Source organism: Aulonocara stuartgranti, assembly GCF_965226115.1.
Source record: "Aulonocara stuartgranti genome assembly, chromosome: 22".
Lineage (NCBI taxonomy): Eukaryota > Metazoa > Chordata > Actinopteri > Cichliformes > Cichlidae > Aulonocara > Aulonocara stuartgranti.
The window spans coordinates 17,200,939-17,228,021 of NC_138957.1; the positions used below are offsets into that span (position 1 = coordinate 17,200,939).

The following is a 27,083-nucleotide window of genomic DNA, read 5'->3' on the forward strand; positions in this document are numbered from 1 at the left end:
ACATATTGAAGAATGTCTGTACTTTTGCCAGCTCTGTTGTACTTTGATCGATAGGTGAGGCTTACAGACCCACTCCTTCTTTATTGTGCATATACAATCATGTCATATGAGGACGTGTGGTGACTGTATATTAAGCTGAGTAATTACAGCAGTTAAGTAGTGGATTTGAACTTCTGCAGTTCCAGAAATTTTCAAAACCTGTCTGTCTTAATATGAGAGTCACGAGATAGAGGGGTGTTACGTGAAGTTAATCTTTCATTCTTACTCAGTGGGAGTGTCTGACCTGTACTATATAGAGCTGTGTGTGATACAGCAGAGGGGAAAGTGTGAAAGGCATCACAGAAAGCTGCTGAATTTCTTCACTGCCTAAAGGTAAGTGATTAAAAGAAGTGAACTTATTTGTAAAGTGTTTTATGGTTTAGTTGTTGCTACTAAAATTGGACTTCAGTGTGTCACATTAAAGTTACAAACTCTGACCTTTTTAGTTCAGAAAGAAAAAAATCTGCAAAGTCATGTTGATTCTGTCTTCCAGATGTTGAGGATCAGTCTGTGTTTGTCATTCGGTGTGTTTCTGTGGGGATTTGCTTCATGCTCTATGTGTCCTGATGGGAGTACTTGTCCAGACACCACAACCTGCTGCAAGGCTTATATTGGATATGCCTGCTGCCCATATCCAAATGTAAGTCAGAAACTTTCTGCCAGTGCAGTAACTTGATTGTTGGTTGTTAAAAAGCTCTGCTCGTCTTACTTACTTTGCAGGCCATGTGCTGCGCCGACCTGCTCCACTGCTGCCCGTCAGGATATCGCTGTAACCTGGTTACCATGACTTGTGAGAAATTAGACCAGCCGTGGCTGACCATACCCATGGTGAAGAAGGAAGCTGCAGAGAAACCAGCCCCCCCTGAACTGCCTGGAACTCCACTCCAGGAGCTTAAAGAGAGCCACGTCCCAGATCAAATAAAGACTTCAGTGGTCTACTGTGACAGTTACACCTACTGTCCTGATGGCACTACTTGCTGCAGACACCCACAAGGAGGCTGGACCTGTTGTCCCTACTCTCCTGTGAGTCAGCCTAAACACTCTTGTGCAATAAGACACATGATTTTAATAAAATTCCCTTTATCTTCCACTGACATGAAGCAAGTTTGCAGCTATGATAATTATTCTTTTGAGAGACTAAAAGTGTTTCTTGCAGGGCAAATGTTGTCTGGATGGCTACCACTGCTGTCCAATTGGATTTGACTGTGACCGAACCTACCAGCACTGTGTGAGGGAAAAACTCACATATCCTTTCCTCCGCAAGCCAGCACTACCTTCAGGACCTGCGTCCTTCATCCCAACTTCAGAGGACAAAGAAAACTAGAAGAAGGTAGGAAACACCACATTCTAACCACCTTCACATGTGGAGAACATCCTGGGATAATTTCACTGCATGACTCACTGTTCAGATCAATTTTAAAGGCTACAGACCTTTTTTTGTTTACTGGTGTTTTATCAAGTCATGTGATACCAATGCATACCTGAGCACCAACCAGGATTTAAGCTAAATGTCGTGATAGTCGTGGGCTTGGTCACTGATGTTGACATACTGTCACATGATGAACCCTGTGGTGATGATATCACAGAGAGTTATTACTGACTCATTGGCTTTCTTCAGCTCTGAGTATTTTTTCTTCATAGTTTTGCAGCCTTGAAAGATTTTAATAAATCCGAAGTACACTGGCTTCAAACATGCAAAGAGCATGTAGCAGCTAAATAACCACAAATCTCCCACAGAGAAATTAATATTTTGTGTTGATTCCAGTTCAGTGTCAGCAGTAGAGCTTATTTCTGCTGCCCCTTAGTGATCAAATGAGGCAGAGAGTTACAAGCTGGCTCGATCGTAGAGCAGCAAAAATTGCTTTTTGCAGCCCGCCAGGTTTAAGTTTCTCCTTCTCTAAACATCCCACACTGTGATCTGAAGGGGCAACTTAAATAGATGCTGTTTTAGAGTACACAAAACATTCTGACCAAAATATTTTGTTCTAACTGAACAATTTGTAATCATTTCAGGGACACAGGAAGCAGATTTTCAGCTGCTGTGACTATAGATGTACCTGCAACCCCTCTTGCGTTATGGTAACACATGCTGAGATGGCTTTAAAGTCCTCTGTGATAGATTTTTTTGGTTATTTTTGTTAAAAATTGCCCTAAAATTCTTTTTGCCATGCTGAAGAATAGTACACAGGTGTAAAAAATTGTGAAAATTAAATCTTATACTTTCAAATGAACATTTAATTTCTTTTTGTTTTAATTTGTCAGAAGGTTCAATAAATCCTCCACTTTCAGAAAATTTTAATTTTCTGGCAATTATTTCATGGATGAAGCTTTACAGGCTTAAGCTAATGTTACTGCATATTTTATAATGGAGAGTCACCAATTATTGCTTGAGTAATGGAAATGTGGTTTTTATCTATTCCATTGTCTTATATTGCCCCTGTGACTGAGTGTCAGTGAGTATAGACCAGCATGTTGAATTTAAGGTAGTAAGGTGAAAGGCTTCTGATTTGTTTTATGGTTTCTTCCTTCCTTTGTGTACTTTTCACACTTGACCAATAAAAATAACATCTTCTTCCAAACTGGGTCATGGAGTCATTCATTTATCTTCTTTTCACATCGCAGTCTGAGTGCCCATGAACACCACAGCCTGCTCTACACCAGTCCAACATAATGAATTACAACTTTATCGCAATACTTCATTAAGATAAGACTTTGAAGTTGATGAACAAACTGAAAAAACAAACAAAACAAACCCTTGTTGGTCTTGCCAGCCTAAAAAGCTTCCAAACTGCAGATCCATTACTGTTAACTTATTCCATGTTTTGGTCACTCTTCTGGAATCGGGCTGTTTGCTGCTGACACCTAGTGTTGAAAACACAGAACAACATCACAGCAAATGGAATAAATCTGTCCCCCATTTGCAACATAGATATTTGAGTTGGAGCAAATATTTATCTTAGATTCCTCACGTGGTCAGAAACTACGAGTGGAGCCTGGTGTTGCTAGACAGGTTATCCACATGAACATGCATATCATGAGGAGGGTTTGGAATAAACCCCAGAATACTCAACAACGGCACCATTGAGAGGCTGTATCACAACCTGGTATAGCACTTGTAATGCTCTGGACCACAAAGCTGTGTGGAGGATGGCCAGATATGCACATTGTATCACCAAGTCTGAACTGCCAGCCATCCAGGACCTCTACAGACAGCACTGTAGGAGGACAGCCCAGAGGATCCTCTTTAATCCAGCCACACACTCTTCAAGTTCCTGTAGTCAGGTAGGAGTGTACATGAGCATCCACACCTGCACCAGCAGATTCAGGGATAGCTTTTACACAAAAGCCATCAGGCTACTGAACTGCTGAAATATCAGAATGTTTACAGACAGGTTGTTTACAGCTTGCTTCTGCTGACCCTTAGTGGCCATTTTGAAGGATGGATGGATGGATGGATGGAAGGATGGATAGATGGGTAAGACCCGCCCTCTTCTCATTTCTCAAATTGCACATTCTCAGTTCCTCTCCTTGACTCCTCTCCTCCCTCCCACCGGAGAGTGATCAGGAGACGAGAAGGTGTTTAACTAAATGAGTCATCCTTGCTTTGTCGCTTCATTTTAAATTGTTTCATTAAATCACTTAAATATGTTGTTTGACAGAAGTGCATTGTTAATTCTTTACACTTTATCATTAGGTGTAACACTGTTTATGCCATGTTTTACATTTAAGGCCACGTTCAGTTAAATTCACAGCACGGAGCGAAGTGATGGAGATTATAGGCTACCTTTTTTCAGTCACATAGAAACACTGAAGGGCATGTTAAATAACTGAAGGGTCCCTCTAGCTGTGTGCAGTGGATAGCTTGGCTTTGTCTGACACTAGTGTACATTTTTAAAAGAAATATTTAAAAACTATTCATATATTTATGCATTTATATTGTATTTTCTGTGACGATGAGTGGTTATTGAATTTGTAATCCCCTATATTATAATCATTAAGACAAATAAAAGTTCAGCTAAAACATAAACATTTAAATTAGCATTTCTAGAGAGCTTTTCTACGCACTTTCAAAGTGCTTCACCTCTCCATGCTGCAGCCATCCAGTCACACACACAAGTACACAATACAAGTGATTTTTTTTTCTATGTCTAAGCACTTTTTACACCGAAGTTTCACACACAGACTGATGGATGTGCGAGAGACAACTTGGATGTCAGAATCTTGCCCAAGGACACAGACAGTAAAACTAAACTGAAATAAGCAAGAACACACTGGAACCTCACTCAGAATCAACTGGAAACAAGACAAAGAAAAAAAAAATCCAAATGATATAAATTATTGTGTGTGAACTTACCTTACTTACGGACGTGCTGCTTCACTTTGTGTATTCATATCTTCCTGTTTATTTTTGATGGATGGAACCAGGTACAGAGGGGGAAGAAAACTAGGGATTTGTTTGCTTCAGTTATGTATGCATTATTGTAAAATGTAATGGCTACACTTTAATAGTGTGTTTTGTTGGTGGTAAAAAGCAGCATCAATAAATGGATGAGTATAATATTCAGTCTTACCCATCATATAAAAAATTCCTTTAGAGACTATTTGTTTGGAACGATTGAGAGTATTTAAACAGAAGAACTCAGTTGTTCAGGAGGAGAAGACCAGGTCAGTGTAGCTTGGTGCACTCAATATTAATTTTGGTTGTTTTAAATTCAGTTATATTTATTTGCCCAAGCTTAACATTTGAGCATTTGATTTGTGGAGGTTTTTGCAAAAATAATTTTAGTCACATTGTTTGTTAAAAAAACATCACCTGCTACAATGGACAGCATCTGTTTTCTGCTCTTCTTCAGCCACTTTGGCCACGCTATCTCACACAAACTAATTAAAAGATGCATATTAGAGCTCTACCACATGTCTAGCATGTATAAAAATCAGAAAATTCATCACCCACAATTCGTTTCTGGAAGTTCCCTCTTCCCCATACATTTATACCCACATCGAGAAGTAAATCCTTTATTAAAGCATATCAGTGTTGTAAAATTGATATATTTTCCTATATCAAAACAGAAGTTTTGGAGTATTGTTACACCTCTAGTTTTCACACCTAAACAGGTAAGCAGATTAGTGGGGTGTTATGACATGCATAGGTTCTTTCTCTTCAGCACCCTCTGCTGGTCATAATGGGAATACTCACCAGCTTTTATTTTGGTGGGGTTTTTCTGTGTTCCTGTGGGTAGAGGAAACAGGAAGCTGGTCGCTTGTTAGCCTGCAGAATATGTTGTTGCTCTTTAAAACGTTTCTGCCTTGGAGAGTTATTGCTTGTGAGTATTAATGTACAACATGTTTACAAGTTTATTTGGTGCATTTCTATTACATAGATTTGTTTAGAAAGCAGTTATTTCCTCTGCTATGTTTATCTTCTAGGAAGCTAAACTCGCTAAGTTGTATTGTGATCACCACTGAGTCACTGTTGATTACACATACTATATAACAGTATAGTTCATATCCTAGAAGTGTGTGTAAAAAGGAAAAGACATCTTGTGACATTTACTTTGTGTTTGTTTTTAGTTTTACGGGAAGAAAAGGATGTCAATCATTGAACTACTGACGAAGTAAAAAGCCTTAAACTTACTTCCGCCTCCAATGTTCATTGAAACCATTAGCTGTCTGTCAAGTTGGGCAAAGGGATGCACAATAAGGACAGAACATGGGGTGAGAAAATACCCAGTGAAATAAAAGCTTTCCAAAAACTCTTACAATTAACAACACATAATTTAAAAAAAGAAGAAAGAAAAACACACAATCATAGTAAGAGCGAGAGAGAGAGAGGAGTTGATAGGGAAGTATTCTTTTTGGACAATACATTAAACTCACTCCACCACAGCTTGTTGTTTAGTAAGAAAAAACAAAGAAACCTGTTGGTGTTGCAAGCTTAAAATAGCTCTGAATTCCTCCTTTGGTGCTACCTTCCTGCATGCTTGGCAGTTATGGAATTAAATTCCAGTACAGCTCAGTTAGAAGCAACCTAAAGTGGTGACAGTGAAGCTCATACGTACGTAGACAAAAGTACTGAGCCTGCACCTACATACATCTTGTCCGCAGACCGTGCGGAAATGTGTGTGGTGGACCCAGGAGCGAACACAAGCGAGGATGCAGGAGTGGAGTTAAACAAAAGCGAGCCTTTTATTCTGGCTGATGAAAGGAACAAAACAGAGTGAGGGCAGCATAAGAGTAATAGTTCAAACAGAAACCTAAACTGGACATAAACTAAGGAAAAGCTATGGCTGGAGATACGGAACACAGGGGGTGGTAACACAGACGACGCGACACAGACTACATGAAACACAGAGACTAAATACACAAGAGGGATGATCAGGGGAAGTGGCCACACATGGGAACACAGCTGACACAGATGAACATAACAAGACATGGCAGGAGTAAACAACACTGACGGGAGACTGTCAAAGTAAAACAGGAAGTACACAGGTGCAAACAGGAGGAGAGAGAGAGCACGGGCATAGTGGGCTGGGGAAACATGGAATGAAACACAAGGAGGGGAGATGAGGGCTCACAGATACATAGAGGGGCACACAGGGGATAAAAGTCACAAGGGGAAGTCAAATAAGGAACAACACAACAGGACAACTCAGGAAACATGGCCTAAATAAGGAACGAAATACAAAAATACAAGAAACTAAGAATACTGGGCCCACATGGCCCAGGACCATGACACATCTACTCATGGAAGTTTATCATTATCATTATTTTGATGGTTGTTACAGTTATTTGACATTTAGACTTTGTTGTTCGAAGTGGTTTCCAGTGACTGTGTGGGCAAAACCCGTGTTTCAGGTTTAGTTAGCAGTAGCAAGAATCCTGCAGGAAGTTCTCAGTACTTGTGATGAAATGTGCATCAGGTCATACAACTATATGTTACAGTAAAAAAAAAAGTAGAAATGAACCAGTTGAGATCATTATTTTTACACTGTAAAACCTACTGTCATCCGTGACTCAGTGATTTTGTGTTTGGTGTATTTATTGTTATTATTTTCATTAATATTTGTGGGCTGTTTTGGGATGGTTTGTGTTTTGTGTTTTAGATACTGGGTTTCTGGGTTTGTGCTCCCTCTGTTGGTCCCTGGTGTTAGTGTGGCCAGAGTCTCCTTTTCAATTGTCGAGTACCGTCTTTGATGAGTATCGAACTTCTTGCCAAAGAAGCAGACAGGATGACTCACTCCTTGTCCTTCATTTTGAAGAAGAACAGCTCCAGCCCCCACCTCACTGGCATCCACTTCAAGCTTGAAAGGTTTAGAAAAAGTCTGGAGCAACGAGAACAGGTGAACTCGACAGAAGACCTTTTGCACATTCAAAAGCATGTTGACACTCAGGACTCCAAATGAATGGTATCTTCGGGCTGCACAGGTTTGTCAGTGGTGTTACAACTTCAGAAAAAACCCCTACAGAAACACCTGTAGTAACCAACCATCCCCAGAAATCTGTGCAGCTCACAGCGTGTTGTTGGCACAGGAAAGTTGAGAATGGCATTAACCTTTGCACTGATAGGGCGAACCTTGCTCTGCCCAACTTCCTTTCCAAGGTAGGTCACTGTAGCCTTACCAGACTTGCATTTAGCCAAGTTGAGGGTCAAGGAAGCATCAGCTAAACGCTTGAACACAGTGGCTAAAGTGTCAACATGCTCTGACCAGTTGGAAGAATAGATGACCACATCATCAAGATAAACATTACAGTTTGCCACACCAGATAATACAGTTGACATTAACCTCTGAAAGGTAGCAGGAGTATTTCTCATTCCAAATGCCATGACTGTATATTGTAAAAAGTGATCAGGTGTTATGAAAGCTGAGATTTCTGATGCTCTTTCTGTCAAAGGAACTTGCCAATAACCTTTAAGAAGGTCAAGCTTACTCACATAAGCAGCAGATCCGACGCTGTCAATCCAGTCCTCAATATGGGGCAGTGGGAAGGAATCAGGTACTGTTATTGCATTTACCTTGCGGAAATCTGTGCAAAAGTGAGGTGTTCCATCTGATTTTGGCGTAACCAGGCACGGAGAACCCCATGGACTATAGCTTGGAATAGCCGATCCATGCTTCAGAAGGTAGTCTACTTCTTTCTTTATCATTTCTCTTTTTGCCATATTCACACGGTAAGCATGCTGCTTAATAGGTACTGCATCCCCAACATCAATGTCGTACTCTATTACAGTCGTACGGGAACGCATGTCCCCAAAGAGTTTTAAATGCATGTTGACAAGCCTTTCAATGTCTAGCTGTTGCTCACGGGTCAAGTGAGAAAGATATATAGACAACTGAGACAGTACCTCAGAATTAAGCATTCTGGCATTCTGGTAGCTGGCATCACAAAGTTTGAGCCCGTCTTCATCTAAACTCGACCTCAATCCTGAGGAAGAGTTCAACAAGAGAGTTTCTGGAGATGAGATTTGCTCTGACGGAGATGCCACAGACTTATCTGCAGGGCCACAGAAAGAGTCAGCTCTAGAATGAAAATATTTGAGCATATTGAGATGGCACAAGCGTGTTTAACGCTTCCTGTCTGGTGTTTCAATCACATAGTCAGTGTCATTTACTTTCTTATCCACCTGGTATGGTCCACAGAAGCGGGCAGACAATGCAGAGCTAGCAGTTGGTAGAAGAACCAAAACCTTGTCACCTGGATTGAAAGATCGAGGAACGGCTTTTTTATCATACCAACTCTTCATCTTCCCCTGAGCAGAGGAGAGGGCTTCTGCAACTGCCAACCTGGCCTTACAGAGGCGCTTTCTGAACTGTGAAACATAATCCAGAACATTAGTTTTCACAACATGGTCTGTTGACAAGAACTGTTCTTTCAACAACTTCAAAGGTCCCCGAACAGAATGACCAAACACTAGTTCATTTGGGCTAAACCCAAGGGATTCTTGCTTAGCTTCGCGCATGGCAAACACCATCAGGGGTACTCCCTCATCCCACTCTTTTCCAGTATCCAAGCAGTATTTCTGCAACGTTGCCTTGAGTGTCTGATACCAACGCTCTAATGCTCCTTGAGACTCAGGATGGTATGCACTTGACACAACATGCTTAATCCCAAGAGTCTGCATGACCAGGTTGAAAAGTTTAGACAGAAAGTTAGTTCCTTGGTCTGTCTGGACTACTTTTGGTAGACCAAAAGTAGACCAAAAGTCTTTTGGTAGACCAAAAATAGTGAAGAACTTTGTCAAAACTTTAATCACCAAAGGTGCAGTTATTCTTCTGAGTGGGGCAGCTTCTGGAAAACGAGTCGAAGTACACACTGCAGTCAGTAAAAACTGATTACCATTCTTTGTCTTGGGCAATGGACCAACACAGTCCACAATGACACATTCAAAAGGTTCACCAAGTACTGGTATAGGATGAAGAGGAGCTATAGGAACTGTCTGGTTTGGCTTTCCTGCAATCTGACATGTTTTACAAGTGCGGCAAAACTCAACTACATCAGCCTTCAATCCTGGCCAAAAGAAATGGTTGAGTATCTTTTTGTATGGTTTTGTAATTCCCAAATGACCAGACAGGGGGTGCTCATGTGCAAGGGAGACTACGTAGTGACGATACTCAAGAGGCACAACAATCTGATAAGTAGTGCTCCAGTCACAGTCATCAGAACAGCTTCCCTCTACGTCTGCTGTTAAACTTGGGTGTGCAGTACACTTGCGCATCAAGACCCCATCTTCCAAGAAATAAGAAGCCTTTTTATTTCCTGTTTCAGAAAGAGAAGTAAAGCATTTAGTCAATGAGGGATCAGACTTCTGAGCAGCAATAAGGCTTTCACGTGTGACTGGCAAGTCTAACTGTGAGAGATGGAGATCCTTCCACTTCTCAGTAGTATCCTTTGAGCCACTTTTAAGATCAATCAGGGTTTGCAAATCATCTGTAGCCTGAGCCTGAGCCAACGAAGAGTCTGACAAATCAATTTCTGCAGCTTTACATCTTGTTTGAGCCCTGGTGAGAACACAAGCAGGAAAAACAGATGGGAAACATGTTGCTAGGTCGTTGCTCTTCAAGTTTAATTCTGGATCATTTGTTACTTCGGGAACAGGTTGCACTTTTCCACCAGCAATATCATTTCCCAAAATGAACTGCACCCCTTTTATGGGAAGTGAGGGGCGTACTGCCACAGAGAAGATGCCATTAACCAACTTTGACTTGATGTGTACATAATGCAAAGGAGCTTCAACATAGCCCATTTCAACTCCTTGAATCAGAATGCTACCATGACAAGAGGAATGGTCACTCAAGGGTAATACATCAGATAAAATCACAGATCGTGACCCTCCCGTATCTCTGAGTATTCGAATGGGTTTTTCATCCTCAGGCTTCCCAGTCAATGACACAGTGCCATCTAAGAGGAAGGGTTTGAAGCAGGGATCAACTCCTTCACTTTGGTCCCCTCTCTCAGCATGAATGGTTTTAATTAAACCTACTCCTTTTGGTGACTGGTTCTTGCGCTTCAAAGTGGGACATTCAACAACAACATGACCAAGTTTATGACAATAGAAACATTCCCTTTCAGTCCTTGAAGCAAAAGTCTGTCATGGGCTTGAAGGATCCTTTCGTGGGGGAGGTTCTCTGGTGATAACTTCACGTTTCTGCACAAAAAACAGTTTTATGAGTCAGCACAAATTCATCAGCTATCACAGCTGCTTCTTTCAAAGTGGAAACCTTCTGTTCATTAAGGTGTACAACAATGTGTTCTGGCAGGCCATTTTTGAACTCTTCCAGCAGTATCAGGTCACGTAAGGAGTTGTAGTCAGGAACTTTACTCGCTGTTATCCATTTATCAAAAAGAGTAGCTTTTTCACGAGCAAACTCTACAAAAGTCTGATTTGCTGTTCTTTTGTGATTGCAAAAGCGTTGCCTATACGCTTCGGGAACAAGTTCATAAGCAGCAAGGATCGCAGACTTCACTACATCATATTTCAAACTTTCTTCCAAAGATAAAGCAGAACAGACTTCTTGTGCTTTGCCTACCAATTTGCAATGAAGAAGCAATGGCCAAACTTCTCTCAGCCAGTGCAATGAGGCAGCAACACGTTCAAACACATTGAAATATGTATCAACTTCTGATTCACGAAATGGAGGTACCAACACAATGTTTTTACTCACATTAAAACCACCTGGGTTTACATGGGAGGGGGTAGTTTCACCAACAGATGAATTTGCAGAACTAGGTTGAGTAGTAGTGCTACTTGAAGTCTGTGCCTGGAACTCCAACTGACGCAGTCTGACCTCCCTTTCAGTCTGCAACTCCAGCTCCAACCTTTTCAGCTTTAACACCTTTTCTGTCTCTGCTTCCAACTCCAACCTGCGAAGTTCCAACTCTGCCTGACGAGCTTGGGCTTTATCCTGAGCCTCCAATTGTAATTTAGCCAAATGTACCTTGAGTAATACTTCTCGTCTTGAAAGATGGAGTAGCAAAAGAAGGTGAGCCATTAGTGCTTAAATTTTCCACCGTTTGTTGCTCCACAGCAGCAGGGTTTTGCCCTTCTTCCTTTAACACAGCAGGCTTCACTCCTTCATTAGGGGTCCTGTCAAGAGGAACTGGCAAACGAGGTGATTTAGAAACAGGAAGCAGGCCTTCTTCCACAAGTTTGTTTGAAACAGCAGTTTTCACGTCCTCTTGCACCAATTGCCTAGATACATTTAACTCAAAGTGTGCTGCTATAGCAAACAAATCATGTTTTCTACACACATTTAGCTCCTCCCAAGAAGGACTACTCAAAAATGGACTCAAATTGAAAACACCATACTAACTACCTCTGCCAAATACACCAGCAGAAACAAACAACTCCAAACCTTCACCATCTAAAAATGGATTAAACAGGATATACTCCCGGATGAGCCCCCAATTTATGTTACGTCCCCTGGCTAGTCTAGGGGGTTGAAGGGACGAACATAAAGGTGGATAGAGAAGGAGGAGCCAAGATGGTAATTTTAGAAGGTTTATTTAATGCTGGTAATGGGATTTGGGTTCAGACTGAGGTATAACGTCAGGGAGAGCCAAGGCCAACATAACAAACAAAACATCCCTGATGTAGAAATAAAAGAAACTTACCTAACTCCAAAGAAACAAAATATACAACCTACAACCATAATCTACCTAACAACACATAAACAGGAGAAAACAGGGTGTCAAAACAAAAGGCAGCTTTCCCCTACAAGCAGTCTGAACATGAAAACATCCTCCCGGGGGATGTAACATGCATATTAGAGCTCTACCACATGTATAGCATGTATAAAAATCAGAAAATGCATCACCCACAATTTGTATCCGGAAGTTCCCTCTTCCCCATACATTTATACCCACATCGAGAAGTAAATCCTTTATTAAAGCATAAAGCATGTTGTAAAAGCATGTTGTAAAATTGATATATTTTCCTATATCAAAACAGAAGTTTTGGAGTATTGTTACACCTCTAGTTTTCACACCTAAACAGGTAAGCAGATTAGTGGGGTAAGAAAATACCCAGTGAAATAAAAGCTTTCCAAAAACTCTTACAATTAACAATACATAATTTAAAAAAAGAAGAAAGAAAAACAGACACAATCACAGTGAGAGAGAGAGAGAGAGAGAAGAGTTGATAGGGAAGTATTCTTTTTGGACAATACATTCAACTCACTCCACCACAGTTGTTGTTTAGTAAGAAAAAACAAAGAAACCTGTTGGTGTTGCAAGCTTAAAATACCTCTGAATTCCTCCTTTGGTGCTACCTTCCTGCATGCTTGGCAGTTATAGAATTACATTCCAGTACAGCTCAGTTAGAAGCAACCTAAAGTGGTGACAGTGAAGCTCATACTTACGTGGACAAAAGTACTGAGCCTGCACCTACATACATCTACTCATGGATGTTTATCATTATCATTATTTTAATGGTTGTTACAGTTATTTGACATTTAGACTTTGTTGTGTGAAGTGGTTTCCAGTGACTGTGTGGGCAAAACCCGTGTTTCAGGTTTAGCTAGCAGTAGCAAGAATCCTGCAGGAAGTTCTCAGTACTTGTGATGAAATGTGCATCAGGTCATACAACTATATGTTACAGTAAAACAAAAAAGTAGAAATGAGCAAGTTGAGATCATTATTTTTAAACTGTAAAACCTACTGCTGATACAGCACACTGGAGTGATCACAGTGAATGTTGGGTCGTGTTGTTAGTGTTTTAATGTAATTTAATGGAAATTCCATTTCTGTTTCACAGTGCGCTGATGGCTTTGACCCTGTCACATGTGATCAGTGGTTTATGCTTATTATAAAGCACAACAAATACAGCAGGTGAACCTCACTAACATTTCAGTGTTCATCAGTGAAAAACTGAAACCGCTACAAATCACACAACTCCTGCAGGAATAGGACGAACACATTTTTTAGCATTGGGGAGACGGCATGCAATGACGATGTGTTCAAATATACTTTTGTTAACAATGCAAACATTTTATATCAATTAGATCCATTCAAACAGCATCATTTTTTTCTCAGTAGAGAGTTTAGCAATAAAAGGCAAACCATCTCTTGGAGCATATTGAGATCTTTAGTGTATGTTTGGAGTCGCTGTTTTTCTGCAGATTGAAACAAATGAGATCTGTCACTGAAGGGATGTAGAGGTGGAAAAAGTAGGTGAGGTTTGCAAACACATTTGCAAGGAGTGGTGGCATAGAGTGAGTTGTAGGGTACAAAGAGGTCATCAGTTTGTTGTAGGGCTAACACAGACAGAGAGGCAACCATCTGCACTCACATTTACCCCTCAGGACAATTTAGAATCACCAATTAATAAACCCCCACTATATTCATATCGTTGGACTGTGGGAGGAAGCCAGAATGCCAGGAGAGAAACCATAAAGAACACACAAACATCCAGATGGTGGATTCAAACCCAAGACCCTCTTGCTGTGAGGCAACAACTCTAACCAACACGCCACCATGCTGCCCCACATTTCCTCTTCAGTAAACATAAATGTTTTTGTCAAAGTGTTCATCTGGGTACTGTTCTATATATTCTTCCACACCGCCACCTGCAGCGCCTTTGTCCCCGGCTTCCACGCCCCAGCCTGCAGCGCCTTTCTCTCCGGCTTCCACGCCGCAGCCTGCAGGGACATTCGCGTCTGGTCCAGCTTCAGAGCCTTCAGCTTCGCCTTCGCCCGGTCCAGCTTCAGCTTCAGCTTCGCCTGGCCTGGCCTCAACTTCAGCTTCAGATTCAGCTTCGCCTGGCCTGGCCTCTGCATCAGCTGCGTGGAGTGTGGAGCGGAAACAATGGGAACTGCTAATGTCGCAACAAAACACACACCAGTGTGACATTATTTCCCACACTGCTCATTTCACTCTGGGCGGCTCCAGTGAGGTATTTTTATATTTAAATGAAAACATTATGGAGAGTCGGAGATAAACATTTTGCATCTTTAGCATGAGTTTGGACCTTTAATGCGTAGTCTTGGGTGCTTCAATCTGTTCTCAAAATGTTCTCATGTGGTAGTCCATTCAATAATTGGCTGCACCTATTTTCATTGGAGGGTACTATCCTTAGCTAGTTAATCTTTTGGAGCAACAACAGGCTCCCAATACATATCGTTCTCTTTTTTCAACGCAGTAGATTAATGGTCACCATGGACTGAAGTTCACACTTTTTTAGTTTTGTTTTTTCCTCCCCAGTGTCCTGCACTCACCACCATGCTAGCCCTCTACAAGTTAGCCGCTGTGCTAATTACCCAAGGTCTTCCAATAATATACATGAGGCTGTTGTGCTTCGGCTGTGCGATGACTTTGTCATGAACTGCTATCAAAACACTTGGTATAGTTAAGGCATACTTGAAACTCATCCCTTGCTGTAATTGTTGTAGATATGTGATTTGATTTGAGATTTTCTGTAATCAAGACCAGTGTTGCAAGTTTAGCTAGCAATGGCAAGAAGTGGAGAAGAAGTCAGCTCCCGCAGATGGTTATCTTCAGGGTTCTAAGCATGTTCAAGACAGCAGCATTCACATAGCCATGTTGTGCAAGAAGATACAATAATTGTGACAAAGGTGGTGTGTCTTCTTGTTGTTGTCGTACCATCTATTGTTTAACATAACAGATGTCAAACCGACTTGAACATAAATGGAGGGAAAATAACAAAGACAATCCTGTTGGTGCATCCACCACTGGTGCTTATTGCACACAATGGCACAAAATAGGCAGAAATGTATAATTTATATGTTATTTAAAGTACTATATTCAGCCCTTAAAGCAGGCCAAAATGATCCAAAACAACACTTTTTGGACCAGATGTTTGCGAGTTGCTTCTAGCTAGCACTACAGAAGAGAAGCGAGCATAATGGGAGCAGTGCTTTATAAAATCCAGCATTTCTAACAGGTCAACAAATATTTGCAAACACACAAACTGTTTGTGTGCACTTTGTCACAAAAGTGTGTCTGCTAGCTAAAGGTACGGGTTACACATTTGAGGGAGGGAAAAAAAGTTAATAACTTCAGAGATAGAGAACGATGTGAGAAAGACAGGACAGGAGGGGAAGAACAGGTTATGTACGAACGTAAGGACTGCTCATAAATAGTACTCAGTAGTTCAATCTGTATTGAAAAATGTCTGTACTTTTGCCAGCTGTGTAGTACTTTGATTGATAGGTGAGGCTTACAGACCCACTCCTTCTTTATTGTGCATACACAGTCATGTCATATGAGGACGTGTGAAGACTGTATATTAAGCTGAGTAATTACAGCAGTTAATCTGGAACTGCAGATTTGAACTTCTGCAGTTCCAGAAATTTTCAAAACCTGTCTGTCTTAATATGAGAGTCACGAGATAGAGGGGTGTTACGTGAAGTTAATCTTTCATTCTTACTCAGTGGGAGTGTCTGACCTGTACTATATAGAGCTGTGTGTGATACAGCAGAGGGGAAAGTGTGAAAGGCATCACAGAAAGCTGCTGAATTTCTTCACTGCCTAAAGGTAAGTGATTAAAAGAAGTGAACTTATTTGTAAAGTGTTTTATGGTTTAGTTGTTGCTACTAAAATTGGACTTTAGTGTGTCACATTAAAGTTACAAAGTCTGACCTTTTTAGTTCAGAAAGAAAAAAATCTGCAAAGTCATGTTGATTCTGTCTTCCAGATGTTGAGGATCAGTCTGTGTTTGTCATTCGGTGTGTTTCTGTGGGGATTTGCTTCATGCTCTATGTGTCCTGATGGGAGTACTTGTCCAGACACCACAACCTGCTGCAAGGCTTATATTGGATATGGCTGCTGCTCATATCCAAATGTAAGTCAGAAACTTTCTGCCAGTGCAGTAACTTGATTGTTGGTTGTTAAAAAGCTCTGCTCGTCTTACTTACTTTGCAGGCCATGTGCTGCGCCGACCTGCTCCACTGCTGCCCGTCAGGATATCGCTGTAACCTGGTTACCATGACTTGTGAGAAATTAGACCAGCCGTGGCTGACCATACCCATGGTGAAGAAGGAAGCTGCAGAGAAACCAGCCCCCCCTGAACTGCCTGGAACTCCACTCCAGGAGCTTAAAGAGAGCCACGTCCCAGATCAAATAAAGACTTCAGTGGTCTACTGTGACAGTTACACCTACTGTCCTGATGGCACTACTTGCTGCAGACACCCACAAGGAGGCTGGACCTGTTGTCCCTACTCTCCTGTGAGTCAGCCTAAACACTCTTGTGCAATAAGACACATGATTTTAATAAAATTCCCTTTATCTTCCACTGACATGAAGCAAGTTTGCAGCTATGATAATTATTCTTTTGAGAGACTAAAAGTGTTTCTTGCAGGGCAAATGTTGTCTGGATGGCTACCACTGCTGTCCAATTGGATTTGACTGTGACCGAACCTACCAGCACTGTGTGAGGGAAAAACTCACATATCCTTTCCTCCGCAAGCCAGCACTACCTTCAGGACCTGCGTCCTTCATCCCAACTTCAGAGGACAAAGAAAACTAGAAGAAGGTAGGAAACACCACATTCTAACCACCTTCACATGTGGAGAACATCCTGGGATAATTTCACTGCATGGTTCACTGTTCAGATCAATTTTAAAGGCTACAGACCTTTTTTTGTTTACTGGTGTTTTATCAAGTCATGTGATACCAATGCATACCTGAGCACCAACCAGGATTTAAGCTAAATGTCGTGATAGTCGTGGGCTTGGTCAGTGATGTTGACATACTGTCACATGATGAACCCTGTGGTGATGATATCACAGAGAGTTATTACTGACTCATTGGCTTTCTTCAGCTCTGAGTATTTTTTCTTCATAGTTTTGCAGCCTTGAAAGATTTTAATAAATCCGAAGTACACTGGCTTCAAACATGCAAAGAGCATGTAGCAGCTAAATAACCACAAATCTCCCACAGAGAAATTAATATTTTGTGTTGATTCCAGTTCAGTGTCAGCAGTAGAGCTTATTTCTGCTGCCCCTTAGTGATCAAATGAGGCAGAGAGTTACAAGCTGGCTCGATCGTAGAGCAGCAAAAATTGCTTTTTGCAGCCCGCCAGGTTTAAGTTTCTCCTTCTCTAAACATCCCACACTGTGATCTGAAGGGGCAACTTAAATAGATGCTGTTTTAGAGTACACAAAACATTCTGACCAAAATATTTTGTTCTAACTGAACAATTTGTAATCATTTCAGGGACACAGGAAGCAGATTTTCAGCTGCTGTGACTATAGATGTACCTGCAACCCCTCTTGCGTTATGGTAACACATGCTGAGATGGCTTTAAAGTCCACTGTGATAGATTTTTTTGGTTATTTTTGTTAAAAATTGCCCTAAAATTCTTTTTGCCATGCTGAAGAATAGTACACAGGTGTAAAAAATTGTGAAAATTAAATCTTATACTTTCAAATGAACATTTAATTTCTTTTTGTTTTAATTTGTCAGAAGGTTCAATAAATCCTCCACTTTCAGAAAATTTTAATTTTCTGGCAATTATTTCATGGATGAAGCTTTACAGGCTTAAGCTAATGTTACTGCATATTTTATAATGGAGAGTCACCAATTATTGCTTGAGTAATGGAAATGTGGTTTTTATCTATTCCATTGTCTTATATTGCCCCTGTGACTGAGTGTCAGTGAGTATAGACCAGCATGTTGAATTTAAGGTAGTAAGGTGAAAGGCTTCTGATTTGTTTTATGGTTTCTTCCTTCCTTTGTGTACTTTTCACACTTGACCAATAAAAATAACATCTTCTTCCAAACTGGGTCATGGAGTCATTCATTTATCTTCTTTTCACATCGCAGTCTGAGTGCCCATGAACACCACAGCCTGCTCTACACCAGTCCAACATAATGAATTACAACTTTATCACAATACTTCATTAAGATAAGACTTTGAAGTTGATGAACAAACTGAAAAAACAAACAAAACAAACCCTTGTTGGTCTTGCCAGCCTAAAAAGCTTCCAAACTGCAGATCCATTACTGCTAACTTATTCCATGTTTTGGTCACTCTTTTGGAAACGGGCTGTTTGCTGCTGACACCTAGTGTTGAAAACACAGAACAACATCACAGCAAATGGAATAAATCTGTCCCCCATTTGCAACATAGATATTTGAGTTGGAGCAAATATTTATCTTAGATTCCTCACGTGGTCAGAAACTACGAGTGGAGCCTGGTGTTGCTAGACAGGTTATCCACATGAACATGCATATCATGAGGAGGGTTTGGAATAAACCCCAGAATACTCAACAACGGCACCATTGAGAGGCTGTATCACAACCTGGTATAGCACTTGTAATGCTCTGGACCACAAAGCTGTGTGGAGGATGGCCAGATATGCACATTGTATCACCAAGTCTGAACTGCCAGCCATCCAGGACCTCTACAGACAGCACTGTAGGAGGACAGCCCAGAGGATCCTCTTTAATCCAGCCACACACTCTTCAAGTTCCTGTAGTCAGGTAGGAGTGTACATGAGCATCCACACCTGCACCAGCAGATTCAGGGATAGCTTTTACACAAAAGCCATCAGGCTACTGAACTGCTGAAATATCAGAATGTTTACAGACAGGTTGTTTACAGCTTGCTTCTGCTGACCCTTAGTGGCCATTTTGAAGGATGGATGGATGGAAGGATGGATAGATGGGTAAGACCCGCCCTCTTCTCATTTCTCAAATTGCACATTCTCAGTTCCTCTCCTTGACTCCTCTCCTCCCTCCCACCGGAGAGTGATCAGGAGACGAGAAGTTGTTTAACTAAATGAGTCATCCTTGCTTTGTCGCTTCATTTTAAATTGCTTCATTAAATCACTTAAATATGTTGTTTGACAGAAGTGCATTGTTAATTCTTTACACTTTATCATTAGGTGTAACACTGTTTATGCCATGTTTTACATTTCAAGCCACGTTCAGTTAAATTCACAGCACGGAGCAAAGTGATGGAGATTATAGGCTACCTTTTTTCAGTCACATAGAAACACTGAAGGGCATGTTAAATAACTGAAGGGTCCCTCTAGCTGTGTGCAGTGGATAGCTTGGCTTTGTCTGACACTAGTGTACATTTTTAAAAGAACTATTTAAAAACTATTCATATATTTATGCATTTATATTGTATTTTCTGTGACGATGAGTGGTTATTGAATTTGTAATCCCCTATATTATAATCATTAAGACAAATAAAAGTTCAGCTAAAACATAAACATTTAAATTAGCATTTCTAGAGAGCTTTTCTACGCACTTTCAAAGTGCTTCACCTCTCCATGCTGCAGCCATCCAGTCACACACACAAGTACACAATACAAGTGATTTTTTTTCTATGTCTAAGCACTTTTTACACCGAAGTTTCACACACAGACTGATGGATGTGCGAGAGACAACTTGGATGTCAGAATCTTGCCCAAGGACACAGACAGTAAAACTAAACTGAAATAAGCAAGAACACACTGGAACCTCACTCAGAATCAACCGGAAACAAGACAAAAAAAAAATCCAAATGATATAAATTATTGTGTGTGAACTTACCTTACTTACGGACGTGCTGCTTCACTTTGTGTATTCATATCTTCCTGTTTATTTTTGATGGATGGAACCAGGTACAGAGGGGGAAGAAAACTAGGGATTTGTTTGCTTCAGTTATGTATGCATTATTGTAAAATGTAATGGCTACACTTTAATAGTGTGTTTTGTTGGTGGTAAAAAGCAGCATCAATAAATGGATGATTATAATATTCAGTCTTACCCATCATATAAAAAATTCCTTTAGAGACTATTTGTTTGGAACGATTGAGAGTATTTAAACAGAAGAACTCAGTTGTTCAGGAGGAGAAGACCAGGTCAGTGTAGCTTGGTGCACTCAATATTAATTTTGGTTGTTTTAAATTCAGTTATATTTATTTGCCCAAGCTTAACATTTGAGCCTTTGATTTGGGGAGGTTTTTGCAAAAATAATTTTAGTCACATTGTTTGTTAAAAAAACATCACCTGCTACAATGGACAGCATCTGTTTTCTGCTCTTCTTCAGCCACTTTGGCCACGCTATCTCACACAAACTAATTAAAAGATGCATATTAGAGCTCTACCACATGTCTAGCATGTATAAAGATCAGAAAATGCATCACCCACAATTCGTATCCGGAAGTTCCCTCTTCCCCATACATTTATACCCACATCGAGAAGTAAATCCTTTATTAAATCATATCAGTGTTGTAAAATTGATATATTTTCCTATATCAAAACAGAAGTTTTGGAGTATTGTTACACCTCTAGTTTTCAAACAGGTAAGCAGATTAGTGGGGTGAGAAAATACCCAGTGAAATAAAAGCTTTCCAAAAACTCTTACAATTAACAATACATAATTTAAAAAAAGAAGAAAGAAAAACACACACAATCATAGTAAGAGAGAGAGAGAGAGAGGAGTTGATAGGGAAGTATTCTTTTTGGACAATACATTCAACTCACTCCACCACAGCTTGTTGTTTAGTAAGAAAAAACAAAGAAACCTGTTGGTGTTGCAATCTTAAAATACCTCTGAATTCCTCCTTTGGTGCTACCTTCCTGCATGCTTGGCAGTTATGGAATTAAATTCCAGTACAGCTCAGTTGGAAGCAACCTAAAGTGGTGACAGTGAAGCTCATACTTACATGGACAAAAGTACTGAGCCTGCACCTACATACATCTACTCATGGATGTTTATCATTATCATTATTTTGATGGTTGTTACAGTTATTTGACATTTAGACTTTGTTGTGTGAAGTGGTTTCCAGTGACTGTGTGGGCAAAACCCGTGTTTCAGGTTTAGCTAGCAGTAGCAAGAATCCTGCAGGAAGTTCTCAGTACTTGTGATGAAATGTGCATCAGGTCATACAACTATATGTTACAGTAAAACAAAAAAGTAGAAATGAGCCAGTTGAGATCATTATTTTTAAACTGTAAAACCTACTGCTGATACAGCACACTGGAGTGATCACAGTGAATGTTGGGTCGTGTTGTTAGTGTTTTACTGTAATTTAATGGAAATTCCATTTCTGTTTCACAGTGCGCTGATGGCTTTGGCCCTGTCACACGTGATCAGTGGTTTATGCTTATTATAAAGCACAACAAATACAGCAGGTGAACCTCACTAACATTTCAGTGTTCATCAGTGAACAACTGAAACCGCTACAAATCACACAACTCCTGCAGGAATAGGACGAACACATTTTTTAGCATTGTGGAAAAGGCATGCAATGAGGATGTGTTCAAATATACTTTTGTTAACAATGCAAACATTTTATATCAATTAGATCCATTCAAACAGCATCATTTTTTCTCAGTAGAGAGTTTAGCAATAAAAGGCAAACCATCTCTTGGAGCATATTGAGATCTTTAGTGTTTAGTCGCTGTTTTTCTGCAGATTAAAACAAATGAGATCTGTCACTGAAGGGATGTAGAGGTGGAAAAAGTAGGTGAGGTTTGCAAACACATTTGCAAGGAGTGGTGGCATAGAGTGAGTTGTAGGGTACAAAGAGGTCATCAGTTTGTTGTAGGGCTAACACAGACAGACAGGCAACCATCTGCACTCACATTTACCCCTCAGGACAATTTAGAATCACCAGTTAATAAACCCCCACTATATTCATATCGTTGGACTGTGGGAGGAAGCCAGAATACCAGGAGAGAAACCATAAAGAACACGCAAACATCCAGATGGTGGATTCAAACCCAAAACCCTCTTGCTGTGAGGAAACAACTCTAACCACCACGCCACCATGCTGCCCCATATTTCCTCTTCAGTAAACATAAATGTTTTTGTCAAAGTGTTCATCTGGGTACTGTTTTATATATTCCCATTTTTATACATGGGTTTATTTTTACTTAAAAATGTATTCTGCTTTCTGTTATTAACGGTTTAGTCCAATAACGGGGAAATGTGCTTCATCACATTACTAAAATCCAGTTAAAGGCTTCCCTTTTTAACACACTTCCCCAGTGAAAATTCTTCCCTACAATCATCATAACAGGCTTAACTGCTCATTATGCAGAATGGCCTTATTGTTATTGTCCCTCTTGTTCTTATCTATTATGTTTTTGGATTTTAGTGCATTTTAGTGAAATAAAGTATGATTAAAAGAAGTGCATGGTAAGCCATAATGAAAAATGCATTTGTTCCTAACTATACTGCTTGTGCACATGTAGTTAATAGTTTGTTTATTAAGCCAAGCAGAACAGTAGTTGTGGATTTGACCTTCTGCAGTTCTGAAAACCTGTCTGCCTTAATACGAGCATCACGTGACAGAGGGATGTTACAGTTTACGTCAGTGGGAGTGTCTAACCTGCATTATAAAATGTGTAACCTGCATGCTTGATTCAGCAGAGGGGAACGTGTGACAAGAAGCTGCTGAAGCTCTTCACTTGCTGAAGGTAAGTGACTGAAAAAAGGTAAAGTTTCTTTAAAGTCTTGAACTGAAACTTGACATTACCGCAGCCGGCAACAGAAAAATCTGAAGTTTAAGTAACCAAAGAATAAAAAGTCATGGTGACACTCTTCCTTGCAGATGTCGGGGATCACTCTGTGGCTGTCAGTTGGTATGTTTGTGTGGGGATTTGCTTCATGCTCCATCACATGTCCTGATGAGAGTCTTTGTCCAGATGACTGTACCTGCTGCAAGACTGCCCATGGATATAGCTGCTGTCTATATCCAAATGTAAGTCAAGTGTATTCACACACCAGTGTAGTACCTTAATTTGTGGTAGTTGGAAGTCTTGTAGAAATTTGTTTTATTTGCTCTGCAGGCCATGTGCTGCGCCGACCTGCTGCACTGCTGCCCTTCGGGATATCGCTGTAACCTGGTTACCATGACTTGTGAGAAATTAGACCAGCCGTGGCTGATCATACCCATGGTGAAGAAGGAGGCTGTGGAGAAACCAGCCCCCCCTGAACTGTCTGGAACTCCACTCCAGGAGCTTAAAGAGAGCCACGTCCCAGATCAAATAAAGAGTTCAATGGTCTACTGTGACAGTTACACCTACTGTCCCGATGGCACTACCTGCTGCAGACACCCAAAAGGAGGCTGGTTCTGTTGTCCCTACTCTCCCGTGAGTCAGCCTAAACACTCTTGTGCAATACAACACATGAATGTAATGAAATTCCTTTTATCTTCCACTAACATGAAATCAGCTTTCATCTGAACGTCTGCAGCTTTTAATTAAAAAGTGCTCCATTATTATTGTTCGAGAGACTAAAAGTGTTTCTTGTAGGGGAAATGTTGTCTCGATGGATACCACTGCTGTCCATTGGGACTGGACTGTGATCACACCTACATGTACTGTGTGAGAGACAAACTCGCATATTCCTTCCTCTATAAGCCAGCGCTGCCATCAGCACCTGCTTCTCCCATCCCACAGACAAAGGAAAGCAGTAGGAGGTAGGAAGTGCCACACTCTAACCTTCGTTTTGAAGAATATTCTAGGATAACGTCTCTGCACAACTCACCGTTCAGATATTTTAAACTTTCCACAGATGAATGAATATTTCACTTAGGTTCCTCGTGTGGAAAGAAACTCAAAGAAGCAACAAGTAACTCAGTAGTTCATATCATTGTCAGCAGTACAGCAGTACAAAAGGTGACTTTATGGATAGGTAGGCAAGAGTCAGGTTTTACCACCCATAAGGGTCAACAAAACAGTGATCAGTATCACCATGTGTGAACAAAAATGTAAAAAAGAAAAAGTGTTTAATATTTATTTCCTTTTGGTCTAACAGGGGTAAAAACAATTTCAGGGCCGATGCCGCGTAGATGAACGATCTCTGTGAGCATGAATGTAGCCACGGCCCTCCTCCTTCTCATGCAGAAAACTCGAGCCTACCCTTGGGACATCCTAGGATCACAGAAACATGCCTAAAATGTCCTGTGGCTATTTTTTTTTTAAATAGTTTTTTCTTTTATAAGAGTTTCCTTTTACTATTATTATGGTCAGAAATCTGTTGAAATGCATTTTGCATCAAATTTGATATATAAACAGATCAATCTTGGAAAAAGACAGTTGCTGGACAAATGATCTGACATGTGCACAAGATTGTCTGTTTGTCTTTAGACTAGAAAATAAAATATAAGACTGATTGATTTTTAATTGTAATTGTCTTTATTGTGTCTTTGTCTGTTTGAATGTTTTCTATTTTGCCTCACCAATAAAGACCTGTTGTGACCTTTGTAAGTTGGGGGACAGAGCAGATTTTCTGTGTTTACCTGTATATGTGGCATAAATGTCGGACCCGACCACATAGTTCGTTCTTTTAACACTTTATTTCGGTTGCTATTTCCTCTTCTCTCTGCTGCAGCTTTTCAGCTGCCAGCCACACACACAACAACAACACCTCAGGTCCTGGCATACTCTTTTATGCAGGGGAGGCGTGATGAGCTGATGGAGTGTCAGCCTCCCCTGCTGCTGAGCCACAGTATAATTATGGGGAAACGCAGAAGCTGATGGACCAAAAAAAGTGCCTTCAACAAAAAGGAATTACAGTGCTTAATAAATTTAAGTTGTAAGAACAAGACAACACAAATATTTTAAAAAATCTGTAAAAGTAATTTTACTTTTTTTAATGGCTGAATTCACATTTGTATTCACAAAATTTGAAGCTGATGGACCTTCAAATGTTCAACCGCAAACAAACTTTTTAATTATTCATTTATTCAGGTTCAAAAATTCAACCTGCTGAGTAATTGCATATGAGAGCATGAGGGTGGGAATGGCTGTTTGTATCTGTGTGTGCCTGTTTGTTTGTGTCTATATGTCAGGTTGGGTATCAGACGCCACCTCTCTAGGGACATCTCAGGCCCTCCATGGTATGGAGGCCTATCTCCCTCCACCACTCCCCCTGCCAGTGGCAGACGCCCTCAGACATCAGTGCATTGGTGGTTCTTTGTGTCCGGGGATGGGCGTCCAGGTACCCGCTGGCTCACTCCTGGTGGCTGCTTGTTGGGGTCTGGAGCCTTGATCTCCTCCATACCTGCTTCATGCCCAGGAGGACGGGGCCGTGGCTCCCCACCCTCTAGCAGATCATTACATAAAGGAACCTTTTAAATACAAGCGCACTCACGCTCACAGGTGTACACACGGGTGCTCACACACACAAACTACACCCTTTTTGGCTGCTACCTCAAAGCACACTGTGCGCTGTCGATCTCTTGTGCTGCACAATAATGTTTAATATTTAGTATTTACTGTTATATTCACATAGATCATGGCGGTGATGTTGTTTATTATATTGCTCTCTTTTTCTTTGCTTGTTTTCTCTTTTTTCTTTCTCAACAGGTGATCCAGGTGATTGATATATGTATTTTTTGTCTGTTTGTTTTGTGGGTTTTTGTTTTTTGCCCTTTATCAATGTTCCTCTTCCCCGCTCTTTTTCTTTCCCTCTTTCTTTCTCCTGTTTCTTTCCCCAGTCAAGTCTGTCCCATGTTCAGCAAATGAAAATAAAATAAACAAAGGTGAATCAAATAGACCAATACGGCAAGGCTGGGATGGTCCATTTGGTAAAGTAAATCCGTTGGGCATCTTTCTTTGCCTTTAGACAACAATTCTGATGGCAAAAGAGCCAAACGGGACAGGCAAAAAAAAAAAAAAAGGCTCAAAAATTGAAGTAAATGACTGTAATTTTGAAAAAGAAAAAAATAATAATAATGTGCTTTCATTTTTTTTTCATTAGTTTGTTTTTTTTCTGTCACTGAAAACCACAGTAAATAGAATTTTAGCAGTAAAAATGCCAATTTGATTAAAGAGCTTACCCTTATAGGTGGATTAACCATTACAGAAACCTAAAAAAAATCCCTTCTCTTCCGCTTGCGATTTTAATAATTAAAAGTACTGTTCATTCAGGGCAGATGTGGCATAAACCTTAAATTATTTAGTGGTCTAACAAATTTGTTACCAAACGTATATCTGGCAGTACTGAAAGACGGAGTATAAGAGCTTGATAAAACAAAGAATAATAAAGTATGTGCGTACAATTTTAAATAGTTCAAATAAAGTACAACAAAATAACACAATAGAAGCAGTTGTGTCTCCTCATCAGGCTTGACGCACGTTAGGATGAAACTGTTACACTGACACTATGTAACCTTTGGGAGCAGCAGCACCGCTTGTCCCGCAGTTTCCATCGGAGTCGGAAGAAGAAACAGAGGCAGCGGATTCGCCCTGTGGGGTGAAGGTGAGTCAAGTGGAAGAACGGAAGTTGTCTTCAGACGGCTCCAGGCTCCTGCTTCTGAAGTGCTTGGTGAAAAAATACAAGTTACAAGAAGCAGGCGACCCATCCAAACGAAGAAAACGAGCATAACCGCTGGACAGAGATGGGCAGTAACGCGTAATCTGATTACTTTTTTCAAGTAACGAGTAAAGTAAGGGATTACTATTGCAAAAACGGTAATTAGATTACCGTTACTTTCCCGTAGGAACGCTGCGTTACTGCGTTACTAAAACCGTGATTTTTTTTGCGAGAATGTCTCACGACAGTGACGTAAGCGAGTGCGCCGTTAGTGACAACAGCTGTGTGCAGATCAACAATGGATCATATATCGATTGTGGGAGAG

The 27,083-nt window shown here is 40.6% G+C and overlaps 3 protein-coding genes across 3 annotated transcripts; all 3 read left to right on the forward strand.

Moving 5' to 3' along the window:
- The first annotated feature begins 269 nt into the window (after positions 1-269).
- Positions 270-2,618, forward strand: LOC309698649 (progranulin-like). The gene is made up of 5 exons (XM_082521235.1): positions 270-372; positions 533-679; positions 760-1,062; positions 1,196-1,369; positions 2,053-2,618. Exons 2-4 carry the CDS (start codon positions 533-535, stop codon positions 1,361-1,363), a joined length of 618 nt encoding a protein of 205 aa, XP_082377361.1. The 5' UTR covers positions 270-372; the 3' UTR covers positions 1,364-1,369; positions 2,053-2,618.
- Positions 2,619-15,913: 13,295 nt separating this feature from the next.
- LOC309699453 (progranulin-like) lies at positions 15,914-18,275 on the forward strand. Its single transcript, XM_082522466.1, has 5 exons — positions 15,914-16,029; positions 16,190-16,336; positions 16,417-16,719; positions 16,853-17,026; positions 17,710-18,275. The coding sequence occupies exons 2-4, from the start codon at positions 16,190-16,192 to the stop codon at positions 17,018-17,020; spliced, it is 618 nt and encodes a 205-aa protein (XP_082378592.1). The 5' UTR covers positions 15,914-16,029; the 3' UTR covers positions 17,021-17,026; positions 17,710-18,275.
- Positions 18,276-22,870: 4,595 nt separating this feature from the next.
- Positions 22,871-24,557, forward strand: LOC309699434 (progranulin-like). Its single transcript, XM_082522445.1, has 5 exons — positions 22,871-22,914; positions 23,049-23,198; positions 23,287-23,589; positions 23,752-23,918; positions 24,257-24,557. Exons 2-5 carry the CDS (start codon positions 23,049-23,051, stop codon positions 24,288-24,290), a joined length of 654 nt encoding a protein of 217 aa, XP_082378571.1. The 5' UTR covers positions 22,871-22,914; the 3' UTR covers positions 24,291-24,557.
- The last annotated feature ends 2,526 nt before the right edge of the window (positions 24,558-27,083 follow it).

Excerpts from the sequence above, each read along its gene's own strand:
- LOC309699434 (XM_082522445.1), top strand. The coding sequence starts at position 23,049 with ATGTCGGGGATCACTCTGTGGCTGTCAGTTGGTATGTTTGTGTGGGGA. Across the intron at positions 23,199-23,286 it reads GCTGCTGTCTATATCCAAAT|GCCATGTGCTGCGCCGACCT; the intron begins GTAAGTCAAGTG and ends TTTGCTCTGCAG. Across the intron at positions 23,590-23,751 it reads TCTGTTGTCCCTACTCTCCC|GGGAAATGTTGTCTCGATGG; the intron begins GTGAGTCAGCCT and ends TGTTTCTTGTAG.
- LOC309699453 (XM_082522466.1), top strand. The coding sequence starts at position 16,190 with ATGTTGAGGATCAGTCTGTGTTTGTCATTCGGTGTGTTTCTGTGGGGA. Across the intron at positions 16,337-16,416 it reads GCTGCTGCTCATATCCAAAT|GCCATGTGCTGCGCCGACCT; the intron begins GTAAGTCAGAAA and ends CTTACTTTGCAG. Across the intron at positions 16,720-16,852 it reads CCTGTTGTCCCTACTCTCCT|GGCAAATGTTGTCTGGATGG; the intron begins GTGAGTCAGCCT and ends TGTTTCTTGCAG.
- LOC309698649 (XM_082521235.1), top strand. The coding sequence starts at position 533 with ATGTTGAGGATCAGTCTGTGTTTGTCATTCGGTGTGTTTCTGTGGGGA. Across the intron at positions 680-759 it reads CCTGCTGCCCATATCCAAAT|GCCATGTGCTGCGCCGACCT; the intron begins GTAAGTCAGAAA and ends CTTACTTTGCAG. Across the intron at positions 1,063-1,195 it reads CCTGTTGTCCCTACTCTCCT|GGCAAATGTTGTCTGGATGG; the intron begins GTGAGTCAGCCT and ends TGTTTCTTGCAG.